The sequence below is a fragment of the Egretta garzetta genome, unplaced genomic scaffold, assembly GCF_000687185.1.
Source record: "Egretta garzetta isolate BGI_Z169 unplaced genomic scaffold, ASM68718v1 scaffold584, whole genome shotgun sequence".
NCBI lineage: Eukaryota > Metazoa > Chordata > Aves > Pelecaniformes > Ardeidae > Egretta > Egretta garzetta.
This window is the reverse complement of record NW_009259529.1, coordinates 1,348,774-1,363,934: the sequence shown is the minus strand read 5'-3', so window position 1 is coordinate 1,363,934 and position 15,161 is coordinate 1,348,774. Positions and strand designations below refer to the sequence as shown.

General features: G+C 39.5%; 1 protein-coding gene across 1 annotated transcript in view; it reads right to left on the bottom strand.

Annotated features, from left to right (window-relative positions):
- The window catches only part of KCNQ5 (potassium voltage-gated channel subfamily Q member 5), a 209,304-nt gene that overhangs the window by 23,852 nt on the left and 170,291 nt on the right, over nt 1-15,161 (bottom strand). The window contains exons 8-12 of the mRNA XM_035893092.1: nt 14,626-14,721; nt 11,254-11,348; nt 9,703-9,729; nt 6,630-6,686; nt 872-1,092 (exon numbers count right to left, since the gene is read on the bottom strand). Of these exons, the coding sequence (XP_035748985.1) occupies nt 872-1,092; nt 6,630-6,686; nt 9,703-9,729; nt 11,254-11,348; nt 14,626-14,721 (496 nt within the window). The remainder of the gene's footprint in view (nt 1-871; nt 1,093-6,629; nt 6,687-9,702; nt 9,730-11,253; nt 11,349-14,625; nt 14,722-15,161) is intronic.

The following is a 15,161-nucleotide window of genomic DNA, read 5'->3' as shown; positions in this document are numbered from 1 at the left end:
GCAAACTCATCAGAAGGGCTTTTTTCACTCTGTGGTAGGATAGATGCATAATATAATTTGGTGTATGAGACATGCATTACATTTTTCTTAATGTTGTTCTTGCTATTAACCTAATAAGAGAAAAACTAAATAAGACCTCTTAAGGGCAGAGCCTACTGTCATTACATAAGGTGTCATAGCTCTCCAAAAGAGAAGATATATTAATTAATATAATTTATTAATTTTCTATCTGCTGTAATTTCATAACATATTATAGTGTCACGCTCTACATTAAAGTATTCAAATGTTCCCATATCAAAGCCATTTGAAAGTACTGTTCATTGGCATGCTCTGCAATATTCAGTTGCTTCTCCACAGAATAAAAGACCAACCTTTTCCTTGGGATGTCAGCTTGCTACTTCAGACATCTTAAATAGAAACTTGTTACGACTTTGAAAACACACAAAATTCAGTCCCAGTGCATGGCATCAGCAGGAGTCATTTTTAGGACTCTTACCAAAGTAAGGTCTGGAGTTAACCACCATCAAGAGGCAGCAGGTTTGGGCAGCAGCTGTGCCCAGCAGTGGGAGAGGGGTTGCGACGGCAGAGCTGCTGCAGCCAAACCCGTGGGATGCATTTAGTCCACCTGCAATTTTCCATAGTTACCCCTTTTCCCACCATTTCCTCCCTATGCCCCACTGACACAAGGTTTCTTATTAAAAAAAAAAAAATCCTGTCGGCACACTCTTTGAAGCTTTCTAGAATCTCTGCCCCGACACAACAACTCTTTCTGCTTTCCAAATACCGGGTTGCATTCCCAGTGCAGGTGTGCGAGAACATGAGCAGGCTGGCAGCAGCGCACAATGGCAAATGAGGCATGAAAAACTCCTACCATCGACCACGGGTTTGGGCTGCGAGCTCTTCAGCCGCAGCGAGGGCCTGAAGCGGGTTCGGTCGTTGAAGCTCCAGCTCTTCTGGACTTTGGTTGGGCTGCCCTCGGTGGCAATGTCAGCACTTGGTGACCGGCGATCTCCAACTGAAGACTGCCTGTTCTTTATACTTTGACCTCGTGGGCTGGCCATCCGGACCCGCTCCTTAAAACTTAGCTTTTGACTGTGAAGAAGAGAAATGTATTTTATTTCACAGGTCCTCCACTCTTTTTTTCTTCTATCGTATGATACTAGGAAATAATTTCTAAAAATTCTCAATTGTATGAACCTGTTTCTTACACACTTTTATTTTCATTGAATATATTTCATTTGGGAATGAAACTGATTTGATGTAATTGTTTTTTGATAGAGGCATTATCAATGGCAGTCGATTTCGATTTTACAGTACGGAATAACCTCGTAAAGGAAATTAAAATTAAAAAAGAGAAACAAATTTCACCCAATTGTTACAAATTAATCTCTAAGATTTTTTTTTTATTCCTTGACTTTTAAATAGGTTTATTTTCATCTTAGTCAGCCCAGCTCAGTGCATTTCTGCCCATCTCTTCAGATAAACAAGAACAAAATGTATTCTATTATTACTGCATGCCATGTAGTGTTGCTTTTTTTTTTAAGCAGGCAAAAATACTGTTAGTACACTCATGCTTTTTCAAAATGTGGCAATTCCATCTTTTCATATGCATTGTTAGTGATCGCTCATATCCAGAATTCCTTGTTACAGCACTTGCTTGGACAAGATGAAACCAAAATTAACAAAACATCTAAGAAACAGCATGATGACTGATTAATGGAAACATAATGATACACTGTGTGCTCACTGATGTCATTGCTGGAGATTAAGCTGGGAGCTGACTACCCATGGGTGGTATTGGGCAGATGCTTTAGGACAGGTACTAGAACCCAGCCAAGGTCATGACTGTGTGCTGGATCAATGGTGGCCCCGTGGTCTTATAGTTGGCCAATTGTAAGCTGATTTTTTTCCCTCCTGTGCTGCTAACCATCCCCTCCAGTCAGCTAAATGTGGGATATGTGGATTTTCTACTTCCCAGTGCTTAAATTACCTTTGCTCATGCCCAAACATATCTGCTGAACATCCTGTGGTCATCCTGACTATCTGCCTATACTTCTTCATTATTTAACTTTTTTGCTTTTGTTTGTCTCTTCCTCTAGCAGAAGGCACAAAGGGGAAACAGAAAGGCAGTCTGATACCAAGGTTTGGAAGCCTTGTTTTATCTACCAGGTTAAGTTCAATCGCCTGTACAAGGGAAAGGTCGTCTTGACCAGTGGTCCTGTTCTTGCAAGGGGGGAGATGATGAGAGCAATGGGAGCTGCTCATGGTATGGTGTTACTGGACCTTGCAGTCTTACTGCCCTAGCATAGGCTTTGAGGGTGCTTTTAAAACACCTATAGCAAAGGCTGTCTACCTGCAGATTATAATTGTATTTGAAGTCAAGAGACTTCCTAGTGCTCTCAAAGTCTTTGCATTTAACTTCAATATACCCATAAGTTGTTTTCAACAGAAATTAATTCTGCAGCTAATTAGCTAATGCTAACATGGACTATGTGGTTCTTAGATGTTTAACCCACTGCACTCTGAAAACATACTGTTAATATGTAATTACAAGAAACGGAATGTAGTTATAAACTTCTGTGGCTGTGAAATGTTGAGATAATCAGATATCTTTTTCCATGCGTAGCATAGCAGAGCATAGCATTTCATTCTGACTACAAACATCACTGAGAGCAGAAAGGATGCAGCTTGTAGCAGGCAAAGCACATGCTAGGAAGCTTATAATGAGATAATTTTCAAGAATGCTAAAAAGTGAGCACATCAATAGAAAGATTATTAGATAAATGTATTTCTATATGGCATGTTGAACCATTGAAAGAATACCTTTCCTATAATTTCTGAATGTAATCCCTTTCTTCCCTTGCCCAAAGTAAGCAATTGTTGAAATAAACACATGATGGTGCTGGAAATGTTATCTATTTCCATTGCAAATTGTTACCCACACCTGCAGTACTGTCTGCTATTGCATATGGAATACAAAAGACCCGCAGAACCTATTATTTGCAAGAAAAGTGAGGTCTAAAATTTTCAATAAAAATGACATTTCAAGACTGAATTACATTTAAGCTCAGGAATCTTTTGCATTGTACAATTTAATGAAAATATAAGCTGTAAAATATTGACTAACCACATTATTGCATTGTCATACTATACAGCATGAGCAAAATGGACTTCTTGTTATAGGTATTGTTCCTAGGCATGTGTCTCCTGTGCTTTTTTTGACTCCTTTTATGGCTCAAATTGTATTTGCTATGGAAGCATGAAATCAAATTATATTGTTGTTGACAAATCTTAGAATAAAAAAGCTCCTGTACAGCTCTCTTCCTGTTGCACTAATTAAAATGAAAGGAAAATTGATGAAATAGCTATAAAAAATATCAATATGGACCATATTTTTTATAATCTCATTAACTCCAAAACAAAAAAATGAAAAAAGCACGTGTTGTTCCATCAATTAATTTATACTAATGAAAGCAATGGCTGCCTTTAATTTATTTGTACACATGGCTATTTCATTTATAAAAGCTGAATGGTACACAATAGCTACTTAACCTGAATATCTTTAGTTCTCCAAATCAAAGCAATGAGGCAATGGTGAAAGGAACAGTAGACACTTCATCTGTACTAGACACATTTTTCAAAAGTGCAACACTGAGAATGAAAATATTAATTCAAAATGCAGACTTCATACTTTAAAAAAACAACAGTGCTTTGTAGCAATGGCAATGTAATGGCATGCCAAGTGTCCATGCAGAGGATGCTGCATTGTGAAGAGAAACGCAGCCCCTGAAGGAAGCATGGTTTAGAAACTCTATTTTGCATCTTGAGGCTTTCTCCAATGACACTGGTTGTAGCAATTCTTCGCTTCTTGGATCCCTGTTCCTATTTTGAGACTGGTGGGAAATGTTCCTGAAGTCACTGGGTCGTGCTCAGCGTAGGCATAAATCGTGTGACTTGCAGCAGTGGAGCATTCATGCTTGGGAGAAGAAAGCTGCTGTCCTTGGGAGCCTCCTGCCATGGGGCTTGTGTAGATATGATAAACAATGGATCATGAAGGAATAACTGAATCAGAGCATTTTGGGGGCATCCTGACTAGTCTTTTTCCCTCAGTGAAAGTCCCTTTCTTTATAGGTTATATAGTTCCTGGCTCTTGATTTTCTGTTGCAGTAGTGGTGGAGAAAGTGTTAGAGATGCAGAGTGGCGATAATCTTACACCCTTTCAAGCATCCTTGGGCATTCTGCACTTGAGTCAGTGGCCACTGAAGCCTTTAGGGCCCTTTACTCTGATTTAATGATGGTTGGATTAGCACTGTCCAAGCGCTGTGCTAAAAATCCTCCACTGCTTCCAGGACCTAGCCTATTATATTTTTGTCTCTCCCCCTTTCTCCTCTCTTTTTACAAGATATCCAAAGGAAATCCCTTGAATTAATGTAAACCTGTTGATGGCCATTGGAAATTCACATATCCTGGTAAGTACTCCCAAGCCTCAAGTTGAACCTTGGTCCAAAAGGCAAAAACCATGAGAAAGAATCAGGAAAATGAAATTGCACAAGTTCCTGAATCAGACCTAAATGACCAGGATCTGAGAGAACCACAGCTTTCTCCAGTCATCTCTGCATTCCTTCAGATGTGTGTCTGTCCATCATTTCTTGTACCTTACGTGACTGATAATTTATCCCAGTTGGTTTATATACATATTTGCTTCCTATTGCAATCTTCCCTGGCAATGGTAATCTCTTTGGACCTATTCTTGCAGGTTGCAAGTTGCGGGATGTATTCATATCGATAACACTGAAGCTTTGAAGCATCTTTTAGTGGAGATCAATTACAACTGGCACCTGGGGAAAAAAAGTAAGTGACTTTTCTCTATTTGTTTGCCTTCTGGAAGGTCAGTTGTAGGATCTTACTGCTTATTCTTCCTGCCAATACATGCATGAGCTGTTCACTTCCCTGGGATAGCAAAGGACTTTCTAGTTCTTTTTTCTTTTTAAAATGCTGTCTTTTCCAATTTTGATTTATGAAGGAACACTAGAGGTCACTGTAGCTTCACTGCAGGGGGAACAAACACTTCTCTGCTGGACCAAATGACTAGACTTGAAAAGATTTTGTTTTAATTGATAAATGCCTGCAAAGCTTTGCTTTTCTCTCCTGTACTCACAGCTCTGTCTGTCTTCCATGGACCATCTTACTATGCTTTTTGGTTAACTGAGCATCTCTTTGCATCCCAGTACAGCTCTCCTATTTCCCTGCCTCCCTTCCTGCATTTCTGGTCAAGTTTGTCTTCTACCCTTCTTCAGCCTCAGACCTGAAGCACTACTGCTTGCTACTAGTCACAGTTTACAATTTGCTTTTCAGCCTTTCATACTGAGCTGGCTGGTGAAAGCGGGTATAGGAAGAAATTGCAATGAATCAGAAGTAACTGGAGGGCCTGAGGGTGAGGGAGAATGCTTTGGATCTCGAGCTGAGACAGAAGCTAAAACTGACAAAAATTATCACCCATGACAACCAACAGCAAGCAAACGTACATGCCAATCTTCAGCAGTTAACTTCCAAGAAATACAGATGCTGATTCTTACCAAGCCTACAGATGACTTTACTGAAATTAAACTAAAGTGAACAAATGCAAATGCAATGGGTGGTACAGCGAGGCCTGAAGTTCAAACGTTCAAGACTTCTCCACCAGTCTCATGCTAGGAGCATGAACCCAAGAAATGTAGTGTTATATCTCATACCTTCGATGAGTAATAACAAGAATTTCAGGGACATAATGTCTTAAACTTCAATTGTCAAACAGAAAAAAATAAATTAAGTTCAGGGGTTTTTTGCATTTTTTCCGTTTTCAAAACAGTTTCCGGATGAAGAGAAACTTTTTTTTATCTCTATTTTCTATCACCAGTTTGTATGTCTATTGCCTTTTAAATTATTTTTTAAAAGTAAGAAAAAAAAATGTAATAAGCTTTAGTTATAAATCAAGGTTTTCTTCCCGTAAGATCCATCCATCTAGGAGTTACCATTTTTGGTAAGAGACACAATTTCCACAGAATTCAGCTGAAGCAGATGGTTGATTTCACATGCATCCCTCTACCTCCCCATACAGGGTGCAAGCACAGCTTCACTGGGCTGTGTCCAAGGGGATTCTTCTCAATAACAATTGCACATTTTGACTGTTGGTATTGCCTAGTGTCTTATAGCTTAATATTCCCCGCTAATTATTAGATGGAGAACTCAACTGCCATGGTTATAAAAATCCTCTTGGACCTGGGGAAATGTCTTTACCCAAATATTCAACCCCTGGTTTAGATCTCTGCAGGGTAATGCATTCCAAACGTTCAAGTCTCAGGCAGAGAAGGAGAACCGGGCTTTGGCAAACTGCGGCGTGCTGCACACTGCGATAGTCTGACCAGATGAGATTTAAAGAATTGGTATTATTGCCATTGTCTTAAAGTCATTGCAGGCAACAAGCAACGAGGGGAATCACAAGCACTTAAAAAAAAAGAAAAAAAAATCAAGAAACCTCTTCTGGAGAAGTAAGGAACTTTAAAGCGCTAAGGAGGGGAAGTAAATGAATCATGCACCTGATGTTAGTTGGCATTCTCAAACATCATGTGAATAGGCAGGATGCTGAATACCTATGTTTCCGAGGGGTGTACATCCTGAAGAGCTTCTGTTTATTACTACAAAGCTTACTAGGAGTGAGGGGAGATAGAGGACCGTGTTACTAAGCATTCCACTGCTAGGTAAGGGGTTAGGCTTTCCACCTCAAGTTAGATTCTGCATCACTGGTGCATGCAGAGAGTTTACGTTAAATCTATTTTTAGAAACAGGTATGATATAGGAGGCAGAGAGAATTCCAGAGTACAATTTGTTTCCCTCAGAGCAGGGATGAGTTTTTCGCCCAAGCTTCTATACTGGTAAAACTCCTCCTTATTGCACCAGAGAGAGTTGTCTGAATAGGGGATTCATATTCAGGCTCACTAGTTACGGCACTGGATGGGTGACATTCACTCTTTGCAGACACCCAGTGCATGTCCTACACACAGCTTCAGACTGCTTGTACTCTCAGGATGTTGTACGATTCATCAGTCAGTTTTCCGCACAGGAAGAATTTCAGCCACATTGTATAACTGAACAGAAATAAATGTAATTTGCATTCAGTGTGTGCATTTGTAGATATGGAGAATTTAACATAAAGGCTTTTTAAATGACTTGCAGAACTCTAGAACTGATTTATATAAGTATCTCATTTACAGCATGGATACACCAGAGAGGTTGTCTGCCATTACTTTTGATAAATGATTAATTAGAATACTTGTGTATAATATTTTGAGAAATACAACATAGATAGTTTTCTTAAAATAGGTGTGAAGCTACAGCCCCATAAGCACAGCTCTCTCAACTCAAATGCACAGCAACATTCAGTTACCTAATGAAAGACTGTAGGTCTATACATGACAAAACGCAAGAATTCATTTCTGTAAATACAAAAGTCATTGTGGTAGGAAAGAAGATAGTTAACTTTTACCTAAAGTAACAACAGTTTTTCTCCACTGTTATTAGAATGGCGTACAGAGCAAAGAGCATATTCAGAGAGCAATCCAATGCACTACTTGTGCAAACACATCTTCATTTAAAGAGTGAAACAAGAAGCAGCTTACTTAGTTCACATAGCATCCCATGCAAGTCACTCAGCATCGCAGTAAGAAAGAAGTTAAATAGTCGAGGACAGTTATCTTGAAGTACATTGCAGCAGTTTGCATTTACATTTTTACCACAAACGACCACATACACCACATGTATTTTAAGTGATACAAACATACAGCAGTATATCAGCATAAGAACGACAAACAGCCACCAACAAAACACACCTTTTTTAAAAAGGCACTGAGTGGTCTGTAGGGTTTTTACCACAGACCGGGACCTCAGGAGTTGACTAGTTCATTTTTATACCTACCCTAATTTGCAGCAGTGCACACATTAGTTAAGAGTTTCAAAAGGGACAAACACCTTCCATTCAGTGAAAATAAAGTGAAAAAATCTGGCTATATCACTGACTACTATTAAAATCGCAACAGTTATCACTAACATGGAGCATGTAATATAATTTTGACAGCTGGGTGGTTTTTTTTTGCATCTAGCTTCTACTTATTGGAAGTAAATTTGTCTCTTTAAGTTCTCGCAGGTACAACTGGGAATAACCTCTCCCCTCTGCACAAATCACTGTTTTGGAGGTACGTACTCATTTACTGCCAACTTCAGTCTCACCTTTAAAAAAGCTGAAATCAATCTTAAATGTTGCTGTTAAAGGAATAGGAAATATGGCTGGCGAGTGCAAAAAGTTTTGATCGGGCTTGTAATAATTTAATGAGATCAATATGTTGCTAGCAAGCCTATGGAGGTAGCGTATATGAAAAGTCACAGAACTGATGGAGCAGGTTCTCGAGGGACATCCCAGAGCAAACCCAGGCCCCTTGAGTTACTGCGATGCTAACAGCAATTATGTGCACATCGGGGAAAAGCATGGAGTCAGGCATCAGAGGAGCAATCTGGGAAGTGGAACGGGACATGGATAATTGATGTGAAGACTTTCCACCCTTGACTGAATAACCCAGAAGAGTTTGTGAACCACGGTACAACTCGGGGGTGGATGTATTTCAGGGTTTGATGTGTCACCAATGCTTTTTTTCCTTGGCTTTTCATTGTTTTCTGCTCGGAGGTAAACTCCACTATTCTCTGATCCTGCTGATGCTGCAGTGCTGGCTCCAAACGCCTGCTGACTCCTATCCCTAATGAGTTTTGGAGGTGGTGTAATTTCTCTTGCAGCCACGGAGTCCTTTCCTGTCCCTAAGGATTTGAGCTATAAGTACGGCAAAGAGCAGCATTTCCACTTAGTGCCTTAGGGACTGTGCATCTCCAGGGTTTTATATCTCCCAGGAGGATAGCCCTGCCAAGGCCTGCTCTGCATGCTGCCGGCAGCCGGCCCTCGGCCAGCATCCAGTCTGGGTGGAAGTCTCCTTATTTAAGGAGAGGTGCCAGGCTGCGTCCTCCGCCTGAACGGGGCCATGCGAGAGTGCAAACCGTGCAGCCGGGAGGAGCTGAGCCACTGCTGTGGTGCCTTCCCCCCACCTGCCGTGTCCCAGAATGTTCTTTAGGAGGGGGCGGCAGGAAAAGGTTGGGAAAACATGGAGACATGGCACTGAGGAAACCATGAGGATGCTGCTGCAGGGCAGCGCAGACCCTTGCCGAGGTGACAGCCAGCCAGCACCACTGGGGGGGTTCTCCCTCCGTGACAGTGGGCTGGTGGGCTGGTTCACAAAGCCAAATTCAACCACCTGCCTGTAGCTTCCACTGTGATTCCTGGAAACCTGGAACATCGATTTCATGGCAGAAGCCGGGGGCCACATCCTTGCCCAGGAGCTTGGTCTGGGGAGGCTGCTCCCCTCGCTACTCTGCCACTGTTTGAACAGAGCTCCCCCTCAAAGCTAACAAGTAAAAAATTGCCTAGTTTTTACCTACAAAAACTGGGACAAAGAAGCAAATTTCAGCAGCATTAGCCAATTGATAGGAGTTTAAAAAAATGCAATTTGTGATTCTTATCGGTTAACAGTTACAGTTCATTGAACCTACTGTACAGAGCCTGCAAAATCTAAAAGCCATTAAGAAGCATCAATTTCACAGATAAAAGAAATAAAAGAAACTACAAACCTGCTAGAAGCTTCCCCTTGTTCTTTTCTTCAGGTCAGGGAGTGGGAGGGAAAAACATGCTTGTTATGCAGATAGTAATCACATCACTTAGTTACAGATGATGTTAGATATATGATAAACATAAATGGATATGTTAATTAGTGTACAACACACACACATTACATTGCAACCACAAAAACATTCAAGCAAGACTCATAACTACAATGCTTCTGAAAAAGAAACTTTTCAGTTGTTTTAACACATGCATGACATGCTTAGTACATACCACTGCAGACTGAGTTGGCAAAGCACTTAGGTAAAATGCATTGCTGACACACATATAACAGAAAGCTGTAGGCTCTTATTAGGTAAAGTTATCTCTGGTAAATAAAAAGGTTTAATTTTAGGATAGCACAGCAATATGCTTATTTAAAATAACAAGTAGATGCACTTTTGAGGGACAGTCATATTTTAGAATGTTTTAGGTGGGATACAGCTGTGTAATTTTATATCCATCCATTTATACCAATGGTGCCTTCAACCTGTTTGTGTATGTCAAAAATCAATATTCCATGTAACATTTAATCGAAAAGCTCCTTTTATTTTGGAGCATTTTGGAATTACAGTTATGGTAATGGATTACTTATGGCTCTGTTCTTGTGAACTCTTTGAAATTCAAAGATCAGCTTTGGGTATCCAGCCAAACCTCTTTTTTGGCTGAGCTTTTTGGCACACGATTACCTTTTTACTGTCATGTGGATGTTCATCACCCAGCTTTGAGAGAAACCACTAATTCTCTTGCGCTGTCTGCAATAACAACAGTTAGGATGCTTATCAGAGCTTTCCCATAAGGCTCTTAGCGCTCTCCTTCTTGATCTTTATCAAGTATCTTTTATTTCCTGATTTGCGGCCTGCATTGAAACAGTCAACTTCCTACCTTCTGGTGAATCTTTTACTGAATTATTGAAGAGCCTTGGGCTGCCAGTGCTCTGTGAATTCTCACCCAAACTAGGACGTCAAATATTTCCTGTCTGCCAAACTGTGACACCAAGTCTTTTTAGTCATCTTCCACTGACTATGCGTATAACTGAGGATATAATTTGCCCCAAGGAAATACTGAATATACCAGAAGCTATGACAAAAAGGAGCAAATTCCCCGGTGCCTTCAACTGCCGAATACCACGAGGCTCTCCTCCCTCACAGAGGTAGGTCTGTAGCTATAGCCTTATACAGAGGCACAGGCATAGAAGTACCACTAAATCCGGGAACAAGCTCTGCATTAAACTTAGTATTTTCCTCCTTAGAGATCATTTGGAACTGGGTGAAACATTAACCTCGATACATGAGTAGGGTTTGAAGAAAATGTTTCTAATGTCTGCACCCAGATAAATGGCAATGATTTGTGTTCGTCCCACTGCCCTAGGCTCCTAGGTAATATTGATATGCTTTGTTAGTAGAAATTTTTAATGAGAGGACTTAAGAAGACGAAACAAGACGAAACAGACAAATAGTAATTCTCTATAAGCTTGAACAGACATCAAGAACAGCACCAGCTGCCATATTTGTACCTACTTTGTAGGGCTGCAGGTATGCAAGGCCTTCAAATGAGGCTTCCAGGTAGCAATGGAAACCGATTTCTCATCAGCCGCATAACTACGCCATACACACTACGTGCAGGATATATGGTAAAAAAGAAAAAACAAGGCAAGAGGGAGCAGGGGATGAAACAAAAAATTGAAAAGCAGATTAGTAACCAATACAAGTCATGGCTTTCTTTTATCATTCATAGCACTGATACATGCCTGAGGGGAGGAAGAATACTTTCATAATATCGCCAGGTGGCTGTCAGGTTTGTTCGGCTGGCGTCGGTAGAATAAAACCGCCAAGAAGCCTGGTATGGGGAAACAATAAAAAAGCACAAAGGAACCAAGAACATGAAGTGACAGTGCCACCACACTGAATACGGAGAGAGGGGATTTTGCTCAGATTGGGATGTGCTCTACTGGGTTGATTAAGGAAATACCAGTAAAAACCTACTAAAACTTCTGTGAATCACAGCACACTTTAAATAGTAAAGTAAGAGTTACTGGCTTTGTGGAAGCACCAGAAGATGTTCAACACATAAAGGTGCTCAAAAGAACATCGCAGTGATTTATTTGTGACAAGTCCATAGGGGACACCCACACAAACTTGCAGTGTGAGGTAAAGAAAGTGTCATAATACATTTTGTAAATGATAATGAAAACCAGACAAAAAGTATTTAGAAGAAAAGTGAAGTATTCTCTGTGGTTTCAAACACTGCTAAATGTTTAAAAACGAAATAAATAATTTCAAAGCTGAATGACCAAAGCAAAGCATTGAAAATGTATTCACTGTTTAGATTTATAACTGCATGTAGATAGTAAGACAGATCCTCAGGTTTACAAACTGAAACAGCTTCCCTCATGTCAGCATGACTATATTCATTCGTACCAGCTGAGTATCTGCACTTCCTGTATATTGTCAACCATTAAATGTCATCCAGGCGTTCTTGTACGGAGTCTAATGCCACATGTTTTCCTACTGCCTATCTCCCAGAAATACATCTAGTCTTCATCTACAGATGGAGAACCTGTCACTCGCTTTGTGAATTGTTCCACTGGTTCATCACTCTCATTGTCAAAAGTCTCTGCATTATTTTTGATTTGAAACTATTTGGTCTTGGCTTATAGCCAGAGATATTTTTTATGTTTCTGTCTGCTACATTAAATAGTCCTGTAGTGTCCAGTACTTCCTCTCTGGACTTTTATGTTCAAGTAATATTCACAATGAATATTTCATAAAAATTAAACATATTAAGAAAAGTATGTTGCTATGAAACATTCCATTTTTCTATAGTGATACCTTATCTGTCTTTAAGTCAGGTAAAGGCTGTAGCAGACAGTATATCTATGGCAACAGAGGAGTTAGCACAGACTAATTCTGCAGAGTAACTGTTTAGAAAATAGACATTATCCTGATAAACTAAAGCACACTAATTTCCATGGTAGTTCATTATCAATATCCACAACAGACAATTTAAAAAAGCCCAGGCACCATTACTGTAGACAATGCTATGAAGTTCAGACACATCCTGCATTTATGAATATTAAATTTTCTTGAGTCCTGGACTAATTTTTTCCAATGATTTCTTTGCTTTCTCCAATTTTCCAGTCTCATCTACAAACTGTAGATGCTGAGTTGTTGTGTAGCATGTTAGTACCAGCATCACCATATGGAGTGAAGATTAGCCTTCTCCTACTTGGTACCTTTTTGGTAACTAAGGACTGTAATAATCAAGCTGGAGTAACATACAGAGAACTTGTATGAAGCTCTTGGCCCTTCTTCCTCACAGTTTCTCCTCTGTGTTTCTAATCCTTGGTCAAATCCATTCCAGAGTCACTAATATTAGGACAGGGTCCTCTTGTCTGAATTCATTGTTTCTAGATCAAGCTTTGTATTTGGTATAGTAAGCCATTTGGATAAAGTCACAGAGATCATTCTTGGGTTCATTCCCGTGTGCCTGCCCTCATCTTTACCATTCTGCCAGGCCTTCTGCCATTGGCAAATCTCTCCATCAGCAATGTTATATTAATTTCCATATCACTGAAAATGCTGAACATGAAACTGAACATGTAAATACTGAACAACCTTCATCATTAGGATCCCATCACAGATGTCTTCCTTTCACAATGTTTTTGCTCATTCAGTCACTTTCTGAAATCAATCAGCTAGCTACTCCTAATCTATTTAGCATGCTGTCTTACTAATATTTTGGTTGGACTGTCATACAATAACAATAAGAGCTACATCCAAACCCTAAATCTATTGTGTGTTTCCTCTGGCAACCGAACTTGGAAAAAGTAGATGAGAATATATGTGTTAGAAAATATTCCAGACACTACAGTACAATAGACACAAAAGGAGTGGATTTATATTTGTTAATTATTCTAATAAATATTACATCTCAAATATTAAGTATTTAATAATCATTGAATGGTAATAATGGAAAACATTTATTAACTTAATAATGCTTTATTAATTAAGAATGCTTCAAAGGCAGCCTGGCATCTGTCCTGAAATCATCATGGAACTCTAGTATATTCATGCTCAGCTTCTTTATTTGGATTTATTATTTCAGAATTAGAAAAACAGCATAAGTGGCACACGTAAAACACTTGGCATCCCAAGAAAATAAACCAGGACACTAGAAGTTTATCCTCCCCCCGCCCTTTTTTTTTTCCAGTGCATCAAGTAACGTAAAACTTGGTGCAAAATCATTCTTGAGAGGATTTTCTTGTGTTTAACTGGGATTGTAAATTAAGGAAAAAACCCATGCAAAATAGCTGTTTTACAAATATCATACAAGCCACTTTTGCTTAAAAAATCCTTCTAAATAATTGATCTGCACCATCATGCCAATAATGGAGCTGAAACCACTCCAGACAATTTCAGACGTTTTGGAATTGCTAGCACCTACATTTCCAGCTTTTGAACTGACTAATAGTGAAAGCAATTCTCTGGGCAGGACACTTTTCATTTTCACCAAGTATATAACTCATTGGAGCACTCTAAACCCTGTAGTAGATGAAAAGTAGCTTAATATAGGCAAGAGTGCTGTGCTGTCAGTTGGGTTGTCTAGGGATCAATTCTATTTTTCTAAGTAATTTACCTAGTGCAGGCATGCAGTTGACATCCTTGACTTGGTTCCTTCAGCATGGATAGAAGAACTCAAAAACTGTTCATAGAAATGCTATATACACAACTATGGCAACACATAGCAATCACTGAACAAACTTATTTCATGGAACTAACCAATTTATTAACTGTTATTTCCACAGAACTTTCCAAATTGAAAAAATCAAACTTGCTCGAATACGTACTTTAAATCACCTACTGTTATCTTTTCACTGGTTTCATATTTACCTGAATTAGACTGGCAGCTGGATTCCTTCTTTTCTCAAAGTGTTTCTGACGATGCTGTTCCTGCACTTTTAATGCAAATCCTGAGCCAAGGATGCCCTGCAATACAATATGCCACTTATGATTATGCAGGGTTTTTTTTTCCAACAAATATACCTAATCAGCTACAAAGGTTTTGTGAAAATGTTCTGCCATATGATTGCTTCAGATACCACATTTATGACAGTCTGTGACAGTGTAAGGCTTAACAACAGTGCCCTTACTTAAGATACAACATCTCTGGTGCTACCAATGACCACTCATCCCAGCCATTGCTTGGGTTTGTGCTACACTATGTTCCTGCAACATTAAGGGCCGCAGATACATATCTATACATAAAACATCAGGCAGGAACATTCAGAGAAATTTAAGCCAGGAATGATGAAATGACCAGCTGCCAGATATGCCATATATATATGAACTTCAAAGTCCGTAACTGCAGTGCTTATCATAACTTTTGATTTTAGAAAAGTTAGAAAATGCCTTGCTTAATATATTAA